The sequence below is a fragment of the Dryas octopetala genome, chromosome 2 (genome assembly GCF_963921425.1).
Source record: "Dryas octopetala chromosome 2, drDryOcto1.1, whole genome shotgun sequence".
NCBI lineage: Eukaryota > Viridiplantae > Streptophyta > Magnoliopsida > Rosales > Rosaceae > Dryas > Dryas octopetala.
Genome location: NC_141367.1, coordinates 29,138,213 through 29,160,556, shown reverse-complemented (window position 1 = coordinate 29,160,556; position 22,344 = coordinate 29,138,213). Strand labels below are relative to the sequence as shown.

Sequence of the window (22,344 nt, the reverse complement as noted above, 5' to 3'; positions counted from 1 at the left end):
CATTCATTATATAAATTATTGTTTGAATTGAGTGATTCAAATTGTCTATAGAAAATATCATTTGAGAACAAAGTGGTATGCAAACCAAAGCCACTCATTAAAGCTAGCCAAAGCTTTAGAAAAGGTCTTGAGGGAAATGAGTGTCTTTTTTATTGCATTGAGAGACACTTGAGGCCTACTGCTGTCTTCTCCAGTTTTGATTTTGGAATGGGACATCTCTCTCTCTCTCTCTCTCTAGCTCTCTCTCTCTCTCACTCACTCACTCTTTTGTGATCCATGGGCATGGGACAAATTAATTATAACCACGATTTGTGGTTTGTTTATGATTAATTTCAATTTCTAATAGCCCTTTTCAGCTGGTAGTCTTGTATATTGTGATGTGTGGTCATCAGTGTTCATACCTGGCTCATCTACATCCTTGGAAACAATAATAGTGGAATATTTTAGTTAGTGTACTCATTGTACCTAATACTATAAAATCTTCGGAGGGTCGCAGAATCTGTTCAATCTTCTTTTAAATTTCAAGTCATCCATTAGTTCCCCTAATAATTATTTTAATTCCATATATAAACTTTAAGGTGCTAGCTAGTGCTAGTCAATGTACCCTTTTGGTTTCATAAAAGGCTGATTATCAAATTTAGATCGACCATGCTCATTATGATGATTTATTTTTATGTATGGAAATTAAGGTTGGAAATTCAGGCCATAACATGACAGCAAAAAAGTTCAACCAGTACTCATGGGAATGGCAAGGAAATTTCCCAGAGCTGCAATGAATGGCTGAGTAGAGCCTAGTATATAACCTTTAGTGGAGTTTGGCTTACTAAAATAGTGGAGTTTTCTCAGATAAACCTTTAGGTTCGTATTAATTTAAGGTAAAGGTGCCCAAAAATTCATATCCTAGCTAATTAGTAGTCCATATATGATTCAAATGGTTACTTGGTTAAGTGATAAATTGAAGAAGTTAATTGCCATGGTGACAAACTTGATTGTTCCAAAGGAGTAAAAACAAATAAATAATCTTAAATGTTTGTCCCTACTGTAGATGCAGAGCACACTCATTAACCTGTAGGCTTATTTCCATGACACGTACAATATCTGGCACGTTATGCCCATTTGGCCATTAATGACATGCTTCCTGCCCCCAAAAGAACTGCAATGTAAGACCATATTTGGAGCTTGACACTGCCTTGCAATTTAGGACCCATAAAATCAGATGCCAGGAGATCCACCAGTGCCATGTAATTCAGTAGCCCTGCAGATGAAGCATTTAGCAGTCCTACCACAATTAGAGCTGTTGGACTGTTGTCACTGTACACATCTGACAAAGCAATCCCCAGTGCTATGCCAAATGGTGTTGTGGTTGAGAAGAAAAACATCATGACTGCTTTCATCTTAATTCCATATTCAGCCAGCTGCAAATACAAATTAAATGCCACGTACATTTGAAACATGTCCTAGCTAGTCTCCTAGTATATATTAATTATGCATGCAGAATTAATGCAAATTAAAACAAGGGCTGAAAGATTATTAATTGATGATCGATGAATATTAATGATCACCTGTAGTATGCATCCACCTAGATGTTGGGGTAAAACAGAATTGTAGTAAGAAAATTAGGAGATTTGTATGAGCGGAAATGCATCAAAATGACTTTTCATTCATGAAGAAGAGCAATACAAAAGGATGAAGTTTTTCTTCTTGCTGTAGAGCTGCTGCTCCTGCAGAGTTCTGATGGTTTTTCTCTTAGTTCAAGTATATTACAGACCACCTCCTATTACTAGGAAAAGAGACTTTTACAGAAATTTTTCTGGACATGTTCCCAGTCATTGAAATTCTAAAAAGCTTCTCTGACATACAGCTGTTCTAGCATACAAAACAATTAATGCTACTTCTTAAAATATTACAAATTAACTTCTAACACCCCCTCTTAATTTGTAATTTTCAATAGGTTCTTGAACTTCTCAAACTTCTCCATGGTGACTGCTTTAGTTAGAAAATCAGCTGGCTGGTCATTGGTATTGACGAACTCCATGCAAATTTCTCCTTTGCTCACCAAATCTCTAATGAAATGATAACGAAGCTCTATATGCTTTGAGCGAGAATGAAAAACTGGATTTTTTGTCAATGCAATTGCAGACATGTTATCACAGTAGATTGTTGTAGGCTCTTTTTGCTCCAGCTGCAAATCCTTGAGAATTCTTCTTAGCCAAACAGCTTCACATGCACTCTTAGTTGCTGCAATGTATTCTGCTTCTGCAGAGGATAAGGCCACTGATTTTTGCTTCTTTGAGCTCCATGAAATTACATTTGAACCAAGACAAAATACATAACCTGATGTACTCTTTTTGTCATCAAGAGCACCTGCCCAGTCACACCATTTTGCTGTGGACTTCTACTAACAGTGAGTTGCCGCTGGATCCCATTCTCTTTGCAATAATTCATGAATGGAGTGTATATAAATTCACCTCCACAATCTGTCCTTAAGGTCTTCATTTTGCAGCCACTTTGTCTCTCTGCTAGAGCCTTGAATTTAAGAAAGGTTGAGAATGCTTCTGATTTTTCACTTAAGAAGTATAACCACATCATCCTTGTGTAATCATCAACAAAAAGAATAAAGTATCTCTTATTGTTGAGAGATGGAGTCCTTGTAGGACCACATATATCAGCATGCACCAATTCTAAAGGGGCTTTAGCTCTCCATGAGGTTTTTGGAAATGGTAGCCTGTGCATTTTTCCATAGATGCAGCCTTCACAAATTCTCCCATCTTCTGCTATTTCAGGGAGTCCAATAACCATGTTCTTTTGCTTCAATAAGTGCACCCCCTTATAATTTAAGTGCCCATATCTCAAGTGCCATAAGTAAGACATATCTGAGCTCTCACTTCTTAAAGCAAAGTTTTCTTCAAGTGGCATGACAAGAGGAAACACCTTATTTCTGGACATTTCAACTTTAGCCACAGTCATGTTATTTTTCTTATCAACAATTTCACACTTTCCATTATCAAAATGTACTGAATAGCCTTTCTTTAATAGCTGGCCAACACTCAAAAGATTTTCGGTTAAGTTTGGCACATATAGAACATCAGAAATTAATCTTTTGTTACCTCCCTTAGTGTGGACAGCAATCACACCCTTCCCTTGAGCACTTTGTAACTTGCCATCTCCAAGTTTTACTTGAGAAGAGAAGCTCCGATCAAGTTGCACAAAAAAGTCTTGATTCCCGGTCATATGGTTGCTGCAACCGCTGTCCAAGTACCAAATATTATGGGAATTACATTCAGCACTCAAACAAGTATAAAATAAGTGTTCTTCATCAGTTTCCTTTGTAAACTTGGCTTCAGTCTGCTCCTTTTTGTTCTGGAACCAGCAATCCTTTTGAGAATGGTTTGGATATTTGGTGCATCTAAATCTGCAGTCTTTTGATTCATGGTTAAATTTTTTGCAAATAAAACATTGAGAGTTCATATTACCATCACGTGGCTGTGAGCTTCCCCTTTTTTCTTTCCAAGTGTTGTGGCTGAAATTTTTATCTCTTCTTCCTCTTCCAAACTGATGATTGTTCTTGGAGAATGAGCTTTGATTCCTCTCTTGATCTGATCTGCTATACTTCTTCTCTGAAATTCTGAGTTTTGACTGAAAGGCTTGCTCCATGGGCTGATTTGAGGACCTATTAATTCTCTGTTCATGAGCTTGGAGTGAACCTGTTAGCTCGTACATGGACATGTTTGACAAATCTTTGGATTCTTCTATAGCAGCAACAGCATGGTCAAATTTAGGAGGAAGACTCCTCAAAACTTTCTCAACCACCTTCTTGTCTTCAATGGTGTCTCCACAACCTTTGATTTGATTCACTATCTCAGCAACTCTTGAAGAAAAATCTTTAACATTTTCACTTTCTTTCATTGCCAAGTTATCAAAATCTCTCCACAAGGACTGCAACTTCAAGGTTATAGCTTTTTCTGAACCTTGAAATTCCTTCTTTAAAATATCCCAAGCAATCTTCGACTTTTTAACACCATAAATTCTTGGAAAAATTGATTTGCTTACCCCCTGCTGTATGTAACGAAGTGCAGTAGCATCTTTCTTTTTGTACTCTTTAAATTGCTTCTCTTGTGCTTGTGTCCAGCCACCAGATTCAGGAGGGTCTTGATAGCTGCTCTCAACGATGTCCCAAAGATCTTGTGAGATGAAGAAGGTCTCCATTTGGCTGCTCCAGTATTCATAATGTTCTCCTTCAAAAATAGGAACTTGGCTGGGAGAGTATGCAAACAAGGTAGGGACTGAAGTAGATCCCATTAGAACAAGGAATAAGAAATTGAGGAATGTGCAGGGAGATCTATAAGCAAGCTCTGATACCAAATTTGTTGGGGTAAAACATAATTGTAGTAAGAAAATTAGGAGATTTGTATGAGCGGAAATGCATCAAAATGACTTTTCATTCATGAAGAAGAGCAATACAAAAGGATGAAGTTTTTCTTCTTGCTACAGAGCTGCTGCTCCTGCAGAGTTCTGATGGTTTTTCTCTTAGTTCAAGTATATTACAGACCACCTCCTATTACTAGGAAAAGAGACTTTTACAGAAATTTTTCTGGACATGTTCCCAGTCATTGAAATTCTAAAAAGCTTCTCTGACATACAGCTGTTCTAGCATACAAAACAATTAATGCTACTTCTTAAAATATTACAAATTAACTTCTAACACTAGACCCATTCCTTCAAATAGTTGATGGAAGCAGAGGGCAGCAATTAGTGGTTTAATTGTGCATGGATTGTTCGATGCCCCCATTGACAAACCAATCACTACTGAGTGCACTACAATCCCTAGTTCCAATACCTTCACTAAAATAAAGTTTAATTATTAGTTGCTACACAATAATATAACTATTCAAATGCAGCACACAATCAGAATGTACATGACATAAAAATTTAAATGATTCAAATTAATCTTAAGATGTTATTAACAAATTTGAGATGCTAGATTGATTGTTTAATATATAAATATATACCTGTGCCACAACACGATGCCTCAGCAACTTGGAATATATCCTTGTCATTGAGCCCCTCCTGACTCTTAATGTGATCACCATTTTTGGCATTCTCTTCATCTTGACAAGCAGCAAGTGGACGAAGAAATCTCTTCTTGAAGTAAGTCATGGAAAACGAATCCACCATGAGAGTGAGCACGGCCGAAAGCATTGCCACGAAGGTCGTGAACGGGAACTTCCTCCAAGGCGTTTCGGGCAGACACTCGGATCTCAAGCAATCAAACGAATCGATCGGGCAACACATGCATGTACCGGTTGCCAGTATGACACCTGAGGCAAACAAGTTTTTATCGGGCTGGAGAGCGGGGACTGTACGTGAAAATATTGGCAAGCAAACACCAATCAAGCTTGCCGCTAGTATGGAACTTATGGCAATCACCTTCAATTTCAAGGCCTGTGACTTGTCATGGCACCCTTCCTCGCCTTTTGAATCGCATTCTTGTGGCACTACTGCTGCAGCATTCGCAGCAAAACTTAGCAGGACGATCAGGATGGAGAGGAACGCACACAGTTTGATAGCCATGGCAGTACCTACAGATTTGTCGTGTATGTGAAACTGAATTTGTTGGAGCTGAGTACGTAGAGTTTTTAAAGGTTCACAGGCTGCTGCTCAAATGTCTATAATGACCCCGATCAGGTTTGTTTTATCTGGCTTTTATGTGGTAAATTTTGGAACAACAAGGGGGTAATTTCGAGAGCGTACACTGGGATGAAGACAAATTGTGGTCGGGGTGTGGTGACTTTTCTTTTGACTCAACCTTTTCTGCCACGGTGTTAGTTAGGCTTGTACGAATCAGCTGCATGGATCACGTGGCAGTTTTCTATAAGGACTCAGGCTTGCGCCACTTAACCCATCACGTGTGCGAATCAGGATAGGCACGTGATACACACACTCTGCTTCCTAAGTTCCTATAATTAATATCATTTATAGGTTGTATAATGTATATGACAATTGTAATTATCTTACTAATATGAGTTCATTAAATTACATAAATTTAAAATACTTTTTATGCAACAAATGTCATGGTAAAGCTTGGAATACCAATAATTAAATATGAATTAATATAGGTTAATCAAATGCTTATCTTTAGTAATATAGGTTTCAAATTGTAACTTTTTTCAGAAGACAAAAAAAAAACCCTGTTTTCTGACCAAAAGGTAATTTTCAAACTTTCATTGAAAAAAATTGAATTGAATCCATAACTAACAAAATGCAAGTTGGAAAATTGGATATGACAAAAAATTTCCGTTTAAAACCAAAATCTGAAATAATAAACTTGGAATGAAGTTAAGCTATTAACCCGAGTGGTCCATTAAGAAGATTCAACCTTTTTTAAGTTCCAACAACAGAAATTAGGGCTTTATGGGCCAATACTTAATTGTCAGGCCCATCTCGGCCGTAATGGGCCAATACCCAACTGTCAAACCCAGTGTAAAATCACGCGGAGGCTTAAATTTCACGCAGAGACGGAAAAATCACGCACCGCCTATATTGCACTCTCCAATCTTATAAACATTCCAACGGTCACTCTCCTTCTCTTCCTCAACCCAAACTCCCACCTTTTTTATACTCCCTGAAAACCCTAATTCCAAGGTTGTTTTCGTTTCCTTCTCATTTATCTTCATGATTTCATCACTGTTCTACGGAATTTTGTCCGATTTTGACTTCTTTTTTTTGGTTAGGTTGTTCGAGGAGTGCGATTCGACTAGACGGTCCGGTGATAGATATCGGCCGAGTATTGGGAACCGAGGAGGACAGTGATATGGTGATGGAAATCTGCGTCACTCGAACTCTGACTCCGCCATTGACGCTCGAGCAAGGGCTTGAAAAAATCAAAGATCAAAGAGGCACTTGTAGTGGAATTCTCAGGTTCCAGGTAATTAAATCTACAATTACTGATTGGTCACTCATAGCTGGTCAGACTGTTTTTTGTCTAAGCATGGGCATTGACCGTCAAAACAAATAGCATCGCCTGAAATACATTTGAAATCTTTGCAGTCAGTTATAATAGAACAAGATGTTGGCACAGTCCTGGCTTCAGCTCCTCACAACGTCGTTGAGAAGAACGGTACACCTACACACAATTAACATTTGGTTAGTGACTACTTACCTTATTTATTATCTAACGTAAAAATGAATTGCCTATAATAGGAGTTTGTATGTCATACAAACAAATCAAATCGTGATTCACCAATTTAGACGCCACTGTTAAAAAGTGAAACTGTCTAATTGAAGGGTTAGAAAAGTGTTTGCATGACATAAGAAATCCTATTTATAAAATTTAGTCCCACAGTACGTCAACACTTGTATATAAGGAGAAAAATTGTGAAAAAAACTCACAAGATACAATGACCAAGATCGAAGAGGACCCAGCTGATAGCAGTCTTCTCCATATTTTTATGTTTGTGTGACTGTGTGGCACCTGGGACTAATGTGAATTTCAAGATTTGCTTTGCAGTATAGTAAGTGCCTTTGGGCTATATTTATTGGGGGTCAACATGTATTGTTTTAACCCTGAGAAATCTAACAAAAGACCCATATATAGAATGTCAATTAATTAATTTTTTAAGTAAAAAGAAAGGAGAAGAAATAAAAGAAAGATCAAATGTCATATGACAACTGATTAATGTTGCAATCTTTAAAGATTTAAATTGAATATTATTACATTTACATTTTATCTTATTTTGATGTTTTCGTTACTTCTGCGTTCTAATATATCGGTATGTAATTAATATGTAATTACTTGGTTATATTTATAGTGGTTGAAACATATGGCAACAAATAAAAATTTAAAATTAAATAGTATCAAATTTCTTATTTACGTTTTTTCCTATTATGACTATTTCGTTACTTATTTGCGTAAACAAAAAGGAAATTAATAACCCAATTTAGGCCATTAATTCATAGCTCCATAAGTGCCGGCCATTAATTTTCTATTTGTTTGAGGGCCATTAATTTATAAAATTATAATATTTTAGTTTATAAGGTAATCTTTTGACTTATTTGAGTTTGCAAGTGTGATTAAGATTCATCGGAGCTCGAAATGTTTTTGTATCTTGAAAATAGGTCATTCAATCTTGTTTAGGAATTTTTTGAGTCCACTCTTTAAGAATAAAAGCAATCCTTAATAGCAATGATTGTGCTAGACCATGGCCGGAAACCATGGTCTATGGAACAATATCCGCTAATCCCTTGTAGTTAGTGGGGATATGGGATGCCTTGAAATGACCTGTATGGTCGGAATTGGTATTCATGAGGAAGTTGGATTGAGGTCATTTTCAACCTCTGCTGAGTGATATGGAATGGTGGTGATAATTGAGCCAATCATATCCTCTTCATATGTTTATATATAAACATGAATCAATTGAGCCAAATTACTTTGTTCAAGGTGAACTACATGTCCACTCATTTGTTCTCAACTCAAGGCTTCTTATATAGCAAGTAAGATGATTCTTCGAGGAAGCTTACTGAGCTGCAGGCAACATGAAATAGACAAGAATTTGTGGACTTTGCTTTCCCTTTGATGGTGTTGGGGTGAGCAGTAAGTTGGACTGGGACAGATCGATATGCATTCAAAAGAAAAGTAATGGCTGCCAAGCTTCGGCGAACTTGCTTGAGCAGTTGAGCCTAAAAACAAGGAAATCATTCAAAATTTTCTACACAAAAAAAACATTATTTAGGTCCTGGTATAAGTTACTTAGGGTCCGTTCGTCTAATAACATTTTTTTTATGAACTGTGTAATAACATTTATGTTTTTACGTTTTAGTTTTTTTAAATAGTTAAGAAGATAGAGTGGAAATTCTGGTGCAATCCAAACTGACCATTTGTTATTAAGATCGCAAACAGTATTTTTTTGGGTACAATGGACTGCTGGAGGGACGAAGCTCAAAACAAGTTAATGATTTGCTCTAAATATTATTAAAACACATGTAGCATATCGGAAACTACGTACTAACAAATATTGTGCTTGTAACTGGAGTGGGCCTGCGGCCTAGGGGTTCATTTGAGAGAATTATTTGGGCCGGCCTGCCAGTGCAGGGGCACAGCATCTTGGTAATACTTCCGTTCTGATTGTTGAATAAATGTAGTGCTCTCATGCATGGACCGGGCTTTGACTCATAAATTTCAACTTATTGAGAAAAGTGTTAAAAAAATAGTCGTATCAAGTGTATAATATGATACCTGTTATGAATTTTATTTATATTAAAAAAGAGAATTTTACAAACATACGGTAGTAGTATTTTATAAATCCATATAAAGGTCCATTATAGAGTCACATAATACAAATAAAATACTGACATATAAACTGCTACATTATTTAAGATATAAATTTAGCATCTTTAACATTATTCTGAAAATTGTAAACTTTACTTAAATAAAAACATAAGCCGTTATTTCAGGAAGATGTTCACTTTGACCACACTCCACTCAAGAATCAATTATCCCTTAGGAAGGAGAAGAAAAGAGTAGTTTTAACTTTTAAGGAATGCAATGGATTTTGTGTGTTGTCGCTTGTTTTTCGTTCTCCAAAAAAAAAAAAAAAAAAAAAAGCCTAATCGATCTTAAGATGTAGTTGTGGTTGACCGAAAGATTGCCGAGATGAGCAGAGCCGTAGCGGAAGCCATGGACAGCATGGAGCAGTATCCGGTAAGCCTTGAAATATTGGGCTTATCGGGCATCATCAAAGCACTAAAGGCACCAGAGAACGCTAAGATGATGGAGATGATGAAGGCACAAAAGGTGGATGGGAGACCTTTAAAGGGTATGATCGGAATTGGCGTCCCGTTTGTGTATTCATGTGGAACTAGGATGAGAAGAGTGGCTGTTGTGAATGAGATATATAAGATCAACTCCAGTATTATTGTGGTCTGGCTTGATGTGCTTGATACCATCATCTGCTGCTGATGATCTTGCTTCTTAGCCATGGACGTCTACTTTTTTCAATCAAAAGCTCTACCTTGGGAAACATATTAGCACACAGAGCTTTTTGCACCCCAACTATTTATAACAACAAGCTCTTAAGGCATCTTTATCTTCTTCTACGAAGGTTGTGAAGGTGGAATTAGAGATAAAGTAAACTTGTCAACTTTTTCTTTGATTAATAGGAGTATAGGACAGGTATTCAATGCTCTTAGGGGACAATATTGTGGAAAAAAGTATGGCTGCGACGCTGCTGCGAACTTGTTCTTGTGGAAACTGGAAAGTTACCAAAGCAGTGGCCAGTGGGACACTGGGACCATGTATTAAATCAATCAATGAAACTTTCATCACTATCTTGCAGGTGTAAATTTTGCTTCTGCTTGGGAACACATCGTCATGACTCCTGACTCCTGAGCAGGTTAATTGGACTATTGGTTTGGTTCGATCAAAGCCCAAAGACAGAAATAAAACATAGCCCAGCCCAACAAACAAAACAAAAAACTACAACTTGGTAAACAAGAAACGGCAACAGAAAAGCCAAAACGGAAACAAAATATATTGTTTGCTGTCTTGACTTTGGTTGTATTTGAGATTTCGTTGTACCTAATTAGTTAGTTGCATGAGGCGACTCATTAGTAGGTCCACAAAGAAGGTACCTCTAGTGAGCTAGCACCTCCAATTATATTATATGTCCCATTAAATAATTGCTGAAATATATGTCATATGGAAATGTAAAGTGTATTCTCATATTGAAAAATTATAGTTTTGTGTAACCACTTATAAAAGTCTTAGACCTATCTTCTTATAGTCAAATGATTTTTGGTTGAATGCTTCAAATTCTTTTATGGTATTACAAGCTTACAGCCAGGTATGGGCTATACGTGCAAAAACGGGTAAGAATATGAAGAATTATCTCACATTGAAAAATTATAATTGGATTAGATGCTCAAATTTCTTTCATGTAGCAATTGATTTACTCGATTGGAAATATATATTAAGATGGCTTTGGTAGCTACATCTTCAATTCCCTGATTATATATATATATATATATATATATATATTAATTTCTGAGGCCCCCATCTTAATTAAGACTGAAAAAGTCCTCAGAATTAAGTTTTGTTTTTAGTTGTCTATATGAGTAATCATGGCATGCAATATTAAGGAAGCTTCTTGGAGCTATGTGAACCGTAGCCAGGAAATTAAACAGGGACAGAATGTTGTTCATACCAGTTAGGACGTTCGAGACGTACACGTATTCACAATATTGTGGAAAAAGCATGCATGTCTGGGAATCTGCTGCGAACTAATTAACTGGGGCCTGATCAGGAGAACGTAGGAAATAGCAAAAGTTAAAAAGAAAGGAAATTAAGGAGAGGAAGCATTTGTAGATCAGAGGCCTAAAGTTTGGACGTACGTTATGGTTCTAGAACATAGAACGCATTTGTTTAATATGGAAATCAAATAAAAGGAACGTAATTCGATATTTCAATGCAATTTTGGTTCTCACTGCAGTCAATTAAGCAAGCAAGCTTTTTGGTGCTGCATATCTGCTTGGAAATTTAACTAAAGCAGCGCGTACGAGTTGCGACCATGGAATTGAATTTCAATCAGACCAAGAAATGTCGCTGAAACTTCAGAGAGTTTTTTTCTCCATCGCAAGCTTTCTCGCCACCCGCGTAAATTATTTCTTTATAAAAGGTGTCAGACATGCAATCAGAAGTAGTACGTTGGTTGTAAGTGCTTTTATTTCCATGGCTTCTCCAAGTAGCTCTAGTAGTAGTACCAGTCCAGTAGTACCATTTTCCCTTGCCACAAAAATCAAACTCGCATATCTCCACGTTTGTAATGTGATATCCCATTTCTGGCAATCAGCAGTTCCTTCTTCAGAGCGTACCAACAGCAGCTCTGATGATCATCATGATCTAATCATACAGAGAACTTTGGTCCCGGTCCCACCGCCAATGACGACCACTCTGACTTCTTTCACAAGAATAAGGAGTTACAGCATGTCATGGGTGCCCACTCTGCAGACTCATAGTCACAGCCACAGTCCGTACTACTGGAGGTCTCAACCATCGGAATATTACTGCTTACCAGTTTATTTGAATGACTCTTATATCGAGACTCAAAGTTACAACCCAAAACCAAACACTGCTAGTACTACTACTCCACTTGGTTTGGGGAAGACGGTTGTGGGCCTCACATTCCAGACCGTTGGCGGCTTGGCTCTTGCTTTTCAGAGCTTCTCGGCAGCTTCATCATCTACTCTTCCAGGTCGACTTACCGGCCAACCTAATCATGACCATGATCAACAACAACGTTTGCAGACTCAGGCTCATATTGTGGGAGTGGTTATGGTGTATGCTTTTGCAGGGTGTTTCTGTGGGATTGTTCTAAGGCATGCCTACCCAAGGGTAGCATTCATCCTCGAGAAAATTGGGTATCTTTTCGCGACCTTCGGCTTCTTTCTAATGACAAGTATTTTCCTTTCAGGGATCTTTACTTGGATTTCCTGGCTAGCCTGTGTTTTTTCATTGCTAGCCCTTTTCATGGGCCGTAATTAATTAGGGTTATATATCAACAACCAAATATAACTTACCTAATAGGCAACCTGCCTTTTAACGGGTTGCTACTTCTGTACTGTTAGATTGTGTGTATTTAATTTAAGTTTTTTTATATTTTACCCACCTGAATTTTAGGATCAATCTTACTTCACCACCTAAAAAAAAATTGTGTCAATTTACCACCTGAATTAAAAATTTGTTACAATGTACCATCTCTTGCTCATTTTGTCTAAACTTTTGTTAAAAATAAAGGTGTTTTGATCTTTTTTAAGTTCCTATTATTAGAATAAAAATAATTTTTTTATATTTTACGCACTTTAACACAATTGAAACTAACTTAAAAGACCAAAACACATTTTTTTTCAACAAAAATTTAGACAAAATGAACTAGAGATAGTACATTGTAACAAATTTTTAATTCAAGTACTAAACTGGCACAATTTTTTTTTAAGTTGTAAAATAAGATCAACTGCAAAGTTCAGATGAATAAAGTGTAATAAAGCCTTTAATTTAATGGTCCTAATTACTCTACATCAGCATATATAACTCCTCCGTTCTATTCTTCTGCGTAACCTTCATGGATTCCACTTCTCTAGAAGCAGGTGCGGTCTAATAAAGATGAACAAGAGGAAGGGGTTCTTGATGAATGGAGAGAAAGTGAGCCCTGTGTATGATTTCATTCTAGGTGACAAAAAGTATTTGTTTTGAAATCTTGGGTAGAAGGGAAACATGTGAAAGGAATTTCAATATTACAATGCATGCGATTAAGAATTATCTAGATGCTGAAGATTGAACTTCAGTTCCAAACCAAACTAATTGCAGATCCGTATACATGACAAACCAGCCACCCATATGTTCCCAGAAAGATGATTTACCAAGCTTATTTTATACGGTCGAACTATCTCTTACTAAAGCTCAACTCAAGTTTATTTAGCTATCAAAGAGATGTTTGGGGAAGTCTTTCTTTCCATTCCCTGGGTCTATATGCTGAATATATAAGAAGAATTAAATTTCAGGCATACTTATTCTGTTATTAAGTATTGTAATCTGGATGCTCTGTTTTCACTTTATGACAATTTGTAATTCTATGTTTACTTCCAAAAGCTGATTCTCATATGTACAACACTTAAGAAGCAGTTTTATATGCCAAATGGAACAGCCAATAACACAATAACACTTTTTAAGTACATAAATTCTGTTGATGGGAGTTAAATCAAGAAATACAATGTCAGAATAAGGACTTGCATTTGTAGAAAACATCAAATTCATCAAAATTTCAACATGTTCTCTCTCTAGCTCTGCCTCAACTTTCATATGACAATACAAGAGAAGCAGCAATGAGCATGCAAAGAGATACATTCAATATTGCACCATGCTCGTACAGTCTGAAATATGAATACATGACAGACTATGAATTTTGGTGCCCACATTCACTTCAACTGCTCTCATCAGCCAGCAAAGATCAAAATAGAAACCAATGCTAAGAGCCCTCAACCAATCCATATAAATAAAACATGTAAGAAGAAAATCATTCAAAATTTTCCAAAAAAATAAAAAATAAAACGTAAGAAAGGAACCCCTTTTACAAGCTTTGCCAAATAAACATAAACGCATTTGTGCATACTGAGTTCCTCAATCCGGGGATAGAGCCAAGCACTGTTCTTTCCAAAATAATCAATGATTTGAGGGATTGTTGGACTCCAGTGAACACCTTATAAATATTTGAAGGACATCCAAACTTTATATAACTAGTAATTGCAATAACAATAGTAACAGATAAACATAATAGGAGTAGGGCTACAGAGGTTTGCAAGACAAGACACGCTAATAATGGCAACTTGAGCAATCAGAGAACTTTGAAGGTATGGGATTCCTCATCAAATTCAGTTCTAAGAATCTCATCATTTTGCTTCTTTTTGCAAGATTAACCTTGTTGCAGAAAACCATGAAAATCAGAGTACAACTTCTAGAGTAATATGGTGGACCAAGTCTCAATAACCAAAAAACACAAACATCTAACTACAAATTCAGATTAAATCTCATTTTGTGACAGATGTAGCAAAGCAATCAGAGAACTTTAAAGACCATGATATAGGTTACTTCCACATCAAATTCAGATTAAATAAACTTCATCATATTGCTTTGCAATTCTAATTCAGGATATTTGTGTTTTGGGAAAAACACAGTTGTGCAATAGAAAACCTCTAATTCACTGCACAACTCATACCAAAGTTTCAATTTAGCACCTAACCCTTTGCTCGAAATTTCCTTGCGACTATACTTCAAAGAAGCAAGGGGCTATCTGGTGCATTACAATATGATAATTCCAAGATAACACTTGATAATGTCAATTAAGCCCAATCCAATCCTACAATAATTACAGAGAAAGAGATAGAACAACGAAAGGCAAACATCATATATATGCAAGTACCTTGCAGCTGTACCTATCAGTTTATAGTACGCTTTCCACCTGATTTGTGAATTTGTGAGAAATCAAGTATCCCCAAAGAGAGATTTTTATAGGGGTTTGGGATTAGGGTTTCTATTGCGGTGGTCAAATGACTCAAATGACGAGGGCTTCGCTAACACGTGTCAAATGAGGAGAGCTGTGGCCCTGGCAGTAGTCTATGGTCACTGGTCGATATCAAATTATCAATTTCGCTTGAAAACGACTTGTCGTTTATGGAGGTCATGGAGGGTTCTATTTTTTGTTTGTTTTCATCCCCTATTTGCATTTTTTCTTTTTACACCGTGAAACAAGCAAAAGTTGCAGTGAATATCTACCGTACATACAAACATTTTATGTCATTTAAAAACATTGAACGGTGAAAATTTTATATCTTAATAGTAAAAAGTTAATTCCAACACTTAAAATAAAAGAAATATTCGTATTTCAATTGTAAGAATTTCCAAAGATGTAGGAGAGAAAAGTACCAACATATCTTGTCTTCCATAATAGAAAATAAAAAATAAAAAATTGCTAATGGTATGGGAATGGGTTGAATTGTTATCAATATTCACTGATATCTTGCCATTATAGAAGAAAAGAAATGATTCTTTCACGTGATATAATTTAATGTGGAGAATATCCTGAGGTCTAAAATTGATTTGAGACCTTCCATTTTTTGTTCCTCCAACTATGAACTATCTGTGATGTTATATGTGTTCTCTCCCATAAAATGGAGTGAAGGATGAGTTGCTTTTGCATACTGCAAATCATATATACTACATATAGCCATCACAACTGACAAGTCCCCCAACCACAACACTGCCAAGAACAATATGAAGAAACCTTCTTTGAAGTTAGCTTCATTGCTCTTTCTATTGGCTACAATGGCTTGTAATCTCTCTCTCTCTCTCTCTCTCTCTCTCTCTCTCTCTCTCTCATACATATACGCATACTGAGACACAGAAACACAGGCACAGAAACACATTGGTATTAGTTTGTACATGGAAGTGACTAGTGGTTACATTGATAATGAACTATAATGGGCAGGCATGGCATTGTGGAGGGTGCCAGGAGCTGAAGCAAGGGGTCCATTTCGTTGTCCTCGTATGATAGACTGCAACAAAGTATGTCAAGGATTTCCCTGGCGCTGTGTTCATGGCCAATGCATATGCGGTCATGACAACAGTCTTCCCCAAGGACCCAAACCCCAAGTTGAAGCCAATTTTGGACCAAATCAATTGTCTTGAATAAGGGTCAGGGAATAGGGATATCATTAGGGTCATCTCCACAGTATGTCCATGTCTAATTCTGAGCTGAATAAATAAAGGAACACCTTTTGTATTAATGACATTGTACATTATACAACATTTCATTCTGCAGAACCTAGAAAACCTAGTAAGCAGGCACCCAACTCAATGTAGAGTGCTTCAGAAAAAATTAGCATGGCTCCTCATGATGTTAGGAGTGGGAAAAGTTACCATCACAATTCTTCAAAGGTGAAAGGTTTCTGGTTAAGCAAATATATGGCTGACACTGAAAATAGTGAGACGAAAATTACTATGAAAACACATTTTCGGTTCAGGCGCCTGGCCTCTACCACTCTGGCAGTGTCAAGTTCTGAAACCATGCCACCAGCATGATTTACTGAACTGGAATCCCCTGCACCAGTATCATACTCAGGTGCCTCTTCTAATAGTTCATCAACCTGATTCAGTAAATAATAGGAGAAATTATGAGAAAAATGGTCCAGAATCAGAAAATAAATCATGAAGATATACAGAAGGTCAATCTCAGCAAACTTTCAGTCTTTGAGTATATTATGCAGTTCTACAATTTTAAAAGGAAAACAAACACCATTTCTAAATCCCTTACAAGTTTTGCACCTTAAAATTACATTGTAACTTGTAAGTTACCTTAATACAGCACCAGCAAAACACTAATAAAAAATTAACTCAAGCTTCAGTCAAATTAATATGACCAAAATAAATATATGTTGTAAAACTTTTACAGTTATACAAGTGGAGATGCAGTCCTGGTTATCAATTACGGTCACTCTTTTTTGATAAGCCACTAAGATCCTTCATTATTTTTCTCTTTAATTTCACATGTAAATCCACTAATCATAATATGAAAGATCTAAAAGAATACCCACCTTGAAACTTTTATCTAAGGACTCCGTCACAGCTTCCACGGGTGTTTTTATAGTAGTAGCATTGGAGAAATTATTCTTGAAAAACGGAAGCTCTTTGTTGTCACTGTCTTCATTGTTGCACGCAGTTACAGAGGCATCTCTTTTGGTGTTACATAGCTCCTCCACCAGAAGTTTTTTCTCCATTGTTAAGACATGTAACTGCGCAGAAGATATTATAGTTGAAACTTGGAAGGATACATATGAAAATGTTTTAATTTTTTTTTTTTTTTCAAAAGAAAAGTAGGAAAAAAAGAGTTATAAAGTTACAAAGAACTCAGACACCTGGAGTAATTGTTCCATGGAAAATTAGTGAATTTTATTTTCTTTTTACATATTATCTGAAGCAGCAGATTCATCATTCGAAATGGGGATTCCAGAGCAAAGGGGGGACCATCACATTGCTAAGTTTTGTTATGACATTGAGTTATTTCAGTTTCCACCATCATACATAACATTAGCCACTACTTTATATGGGAGCACCATTAACAAAACAACAGTGACTGGAGAGAGAGAGAGAGAGAGAGAGAGAGAGGTTTAAAGAAATGAAATGGTTATACAAGATTATATACCTGCTTTTGGATGCGCTCCCTTTCTATGGCTAATTGCATTGCCATATCCATAATTAACTTGATTCTAGTATTGAGTTCTTTTGCACTTGCAAATTTTTCATTGTTAGCTCGATCCAAAGACAATTCCAAGTATTCCATTCTATCCCTTAGAGCAGTTATTTCTTTATTTAGTTCTGAGTTAGTTTCAGATAGCATAACACATTGCTCCTCTGTACTTTCTGTCTTAATTTCAGCTTTTGAAACCTTTGATTTTAGATCTTCAATTAAGGTCTCCATATCCCAAATTGCAGAATACAGCATATTCTGCTGCTCTTGACTTGCTTCAGAAGATGCCTTTGCATGCTGTAATTGGATCTCTACTTCCCTCAACTGCTTCTCGAGAATGCCAACCTTTTTTTCTGTGTTACTAGCAGTTCCTTTGAGAAAATTCATCTCTTCAGTGAGTTCTACATTTGTCCCTGTTAATTCTGCAACCTTAAGTTCTGCACTCTCACCCTTAACTTCTGCTACATAGATGCTTTCTTTCAGAGACTCAACTAAACTTTTTGCTTCCCTAAGTTGCTCTTGACTTGATTCACTGGTGGCATTTGCATTTTCCAGTTCAATCTTTGATTCCTTCAGCTGCTTCTCAAGGAACATCACCTTTTCTCTCAAAGTACACAGTTCAGAATCTTTGGTAATGTTTTCTGCATTGCTCTTCTTGAGATTCTGTATGGCAGTATCTTTTTCTTCTAAACTATCTTGAAGTTTGGATGTTAACTCACTTTCTCGTTGAATTGAACCATTCAGATTAAAATGAACAAGCTGCTGTCGACCTAATAATTCCTTTGAAATCCCCTTGAGCACCTCAGCAGCATTCTCTGCCTCTAAAAATCTTCCCCAAACAACTTCTGTTGCTTCTTCCATGTGAAATGCTGCCTGTTCTATACAATGTAGCTTTATTTTAAGATCTTCTTCATTTTGTCTTGATTCAGTTAATTTCTTCTGAAGATGTAGCTCCCTTGAAAGTGATTTCTCCAGAATTTGTAGATTATGTCTTTGTTGTCTAGCCATTGGCATATTTCGCTTTGCATTTGTATTTGATATTTGACCATTTTCTGATAAATCCGTGGCAGTGTCAGTTTCCCCTGTTGACATGTGTGCCTCATGTAAATAATAACCAAGTAAAAGTGCATCTTCGCTCTATGAGTTTAAAGAAACTTCTAACTAAAGAGAAAATTTGAACTTACAATTCGCATGTGCAAAAGCTAGAACGGTTCTCTGAAACTTCGCTGACAGAATATTGACCTCTGAAATCTTCTCTTGAGACTGCTTTATTGATTCTTCAGAATCATACAACTTTTCTTCCATTGTAGCGTACCGTTCTCCCAAGTGTCTGCATGAAAATATTTTTGGACGGGCATCAACAATTTCTGCTTGCAGAGTACCCAAGAAAATGTCCAGCTCTCTTACCTCAGAATCTAAAATGCCAGACAGAAGATTAAATACCAATACTTTCTCAATAAAGTCTGCCAAGATAAAGTTATTCTCGATGGCCATTGCTTCAAAATCATTTTCCTGAGTGAATAGGTACATCAGAAGTACATGCAGATTTGCCAACTTCTCAGAAGAATATGCCAAGTCCAAGTCCACCTTTGTTAAAAATTTCATGGAGTCCTCTAACCCTTGCACGTCAGATTCATTAGATGACACCCCTTGATGTATGTAGTTTATCTCAAACTCTGGACTGCCTACATTAATATCACAAACAGCATGGTCTTCCATTCTAAATCCTCAGTTTGTGCTTTGGCAACCTGCTAGAGGGAAAATAAAAGGCTTAACACTGATATCTTCTATCTGAGTCTCTACTGTTAGACAATCACTGGATTGCAAAAACTTAAGCTGTTAGGGAATGGGGGAATGGGCCAATAATTTATACCAAGCTAACATCTTCCCTCACATGCAGCCCCATCATGCATGTGGTGATAGTCGTGAGACCAACAAATGCAAATAGAGAGGAGAAACAAATAGGTGCATCCCCACCCTACACCTTGCAAACCAACAAAAAAGGTGGAAAATGAGGATTCGAGGATTTCGAACTCGAGACAGCAACTAGATCTCTGGTACCATGTTAGACAACCCCAAACACTTAAACTGTTAGAAAATGCACTAACAATGCATATCAAGCTAACATCTACAAAGTTCCAAATGAGAGGGGTGGGAAAGACAAACTTAAGTCACAGCAAGCAATATAGGAACGGGTCCCATAGTACAGTCATTGGTACATATCATCAATATCCGTATCATTGCCACCAGATTACACTAATAGAGTACAAGTAACAACTAAAATCAAACATTTGACATTAGTGTAGACTAAAATTGGAAGTGAAACTTTACCAATTCAATCAAATCCTATCACCATTGCTGTCCCCACATTAGGCGAGGAAAGGCATTCAAAACATAAGTGCATTGATACCTAATTTGCAGCCAATGCCGTTACTGGGTTACGAACTTGCTACTCAAAGATTCACAACAATGACACAAGGACCAAACCTTTAGGGGTTTCTCAGTGAACACCTAATAAACTCCCTATGATTAAGCCAGTTATCAATCACCATGCATTAACTCTTTACAAATTCAACAAGTCACAGAATTAAGCCATCCAAAATGCATGTCAAGTACTCAAGTTCAAATATGCAGAGAAACCAATAAAAGTACATAGAAAGCAAAACTATATTTGACAAGGAATATCCATATCTACAAGAAGAAAAAAAAATCTGGGAAATTAAACATCTGGGTCCTGAGAATTCACCTGGGAAGAACCTTTCTTTGTCTTCTTGGCAACTGCTCACCAGGGAAATTTGACAAACAAATGGCAGGAAGGAAGAAATGAGAAAAGAGAAACAGTTTGTTTAACTACCTCTCATGTCTTCCCTTTTACCGTTAAAAACAATCAAGGTGGACTTTGGAATTTGGAGTTTGGACTTTGCTGTGAGGTTGTTTCTGGGATCTGTAAAGCTGAGGAGTCCAAGGCTGTCTAAGCCAAGCGCAAGACGGCAAGAGCCATGGGCACCACCAATTAGTCAAACCGTGAATGCTACTGCTACAGCTTATTAGCTGAACTGCTGCCGTACTCAGAATATTGTGTTGTGTTGTGTGGTGCACGTTGGCACCTACTCCACGTAGGGTCCAAATCCAATAATTGAGTGTACTAAATTACAATAATACAATTATACATTATGAGGTACCACTATACGACCTGTCGAATCGCCTGCTCTTTTAAAGTATCAAACGTCTGTCAGTCTGTGTGATCTGTGAGAGCTCATAACACTCATAACTCACAATCGATTCCATTCCAAGCTATTATTGCATCCTATGTGCATGTGATGTGCAATTGATTGCAGGCCATTTAAATACTTTATTTTAGTCAATCGTCATTCTCATTTCTCATCATTATTTTTATTTTCTTTTTAAACTAGATAAATAAGTATTGTAATATTTAAGAGTGTCAGAAGTGGAATGGTGGTTGCAAATGGAATTATCCTGCATTATAATATTTTATCGACCCATTGGGAAGTTGACAGCTGGCAAAACCTGGGTTGGACTTTGGACTTCGGACTTGCTAGTACCCAATAGGCCCATATCTCATACAAGATATGGGCCATAAACTTACCACCAATGCGTTCGGGTTGAACACAAAATAGCCCATGTTTTGAAACTCGGAAGGTTTTTTTTTTGGGCAAGATGGAACACATTTTAGAAAGTAGTCCGAATCAATCAGACATCGTTGACATATAATTAGGGATTTATTACATTTTATCCACCTCAATTTTCCCAGTCGATCTCATTTTATCACTTAAAAAAAAAAATTATGTTAGTTTACCACCTAAATTAAAAATTTGTTGCAATATATTACTTCTAGCTCATTTTGTATAAATTTTTGTTGAAAAAAAATGTGTTTTAGTCTTTTCAAGTTAGTTTCCATTATGTCAAAACGGGTAAAATATAAAAAACTTATTTTTATTCTAACAATAGAAACTTAAAAAAAATTAAAATACCCTTGTTTTTAATAAAAATTTAGACAAAATTAGCAAAATGTGATATATTGCAACAAATTTTTAATTCATATGATAAACTGACATAATTATTTTTTAGGTGGTACAATAAAATTAACCCCAAAATTTTGGGTAAAATATAAAAAAAGCCTATAATTAAAAGGTTTTATATCCTTTCATTATCTATTTGGTTTGGTGGTTTGGTTTCTCAGCTTGCCATAATGAATTGCCCAAATTAATGCTTTCTCATTTGTCAAATTGACAAATGAGAAATGACAACGGTTTGACACAACACTTAAGTTAGGAGCCCCTACAATCCAAGTTTGTACAAGAAAAAGCAACGAGACGCAAAGCACGTTGTGTTGTCTGAATCTCTCAATCACCGTTTGTTAATTGTCATGTCCTTTTGGTTTGGACCACCATAACCTTTTTCAAAATATCTAGCTCATAGGAATGAGGAACTTGTTATTTTAATTTCGTTTCATTTAATATTTATGAGCTAAAGTAAGCTTCGTCATTGGTACGGGCTTTATACGATCCATACCCCGAACAATTTTTTCTTTTGT

The 22,344-nt window shown here is 36.5% G+C and overlaps 1 protein-coding gene, 1 long non-coding RNA gene, 2 other non-coding genes and 1 pseudogene across 6 annotated transcripts; 1 reads left to right on the top strand and 4 right to left on the bottom strand.

Annotated features, from left to right (window-relative positions):
- Window positions 1-1,106: 1,106 nt before the first annotated feature.
- LOC147295337 (fe(2+) transport protein 1-like) lies at window positions 1,107-5,571 on the bottom strand (annotated as a pseudogene).
- A 947-nt stretch (window positions 5,572-6,518) lies between these two features.
- Window positions 6,519-7,417, top strand: LOC147295336 (uncharacterized). The gene is made up of 3 exons (XR_015120946.1): window positions 6,519-6,642; window positions 6,732-6,925; window positions 7,048-7,417. It is a non-coding gene; the product is annotated as an uncharacterized LOC147295336 (long non-coding RNA).
- A 6,959-nt stretch (window positions 7,418-14,376) lies between these two features.
- On the bottom strand, window positions 14,377-14,446 carry LOC147295335 (small nucleolar RNA R160). The gene has a single exon (XR_015120956.1). It is a non-coding gene; the product is annotated as a small nucleolar RNA R160 (small nucleolar RNA).
- A 151-nt stretch (window positions 14,447-14,597) lies between these two features.
- On the bottom strand, window positions 14,598-14,677 carry LOC147295334 (small nucleolar RNA R160). Its single transcript, XR_015120955.1, has one exon. It is a non-coding gene; the product is annotated as a small nucleolar RNA R160 (small nucleolar RNA).
- Window positions 14,678-15,954: 1,277 nt separating this feature from the next.
- Window positions 15,955-20,789, bottom strand: WIT2 (WPP domain-interacting protein 2). 3 transcript variants are annotated; one of them, XM_086234575.1, is made up of 5 exons: window positions 20,536-20,789; window positions 18,974-19,540; window positions 17,745-18,871; window positions 17,137-17,334; window positions 15,955-16,689 (listed from the first exon to the last, which is right to left on the bottom strand). In XM_086234575.1, the coding sequence occupies exons 2-5, from the start codon at window positions 19,506-19,508 to the stop codon at window positions 16,465-16,467; spliced, it is 2,085 nt and encodes a 694-aa protein (XP_086090701.1). In that variant the 5' UTR covers window positions 19,509-19,540; window positions 20,536-20,789; the 3' UTR covers window positions 15,955-16,464. The 3 variants fall into 3 exon arrangements, with proteins under 3 accessions (XP_086090701.1, XP_086090700.1, XP_086090703.1); XM_086234574.1 differs by having other exon boundaries at window positions 18,974-19,537; XM_086234577.1 differs by lacking the exon at window positions 20,536-20,789 and having other exon boundaries at window positions 18,974-19,119; window positions 19,197-19,337.
- Between the last annotated feature and the right edge of the window lie 1,555 nt (window positions 20,790-22,344).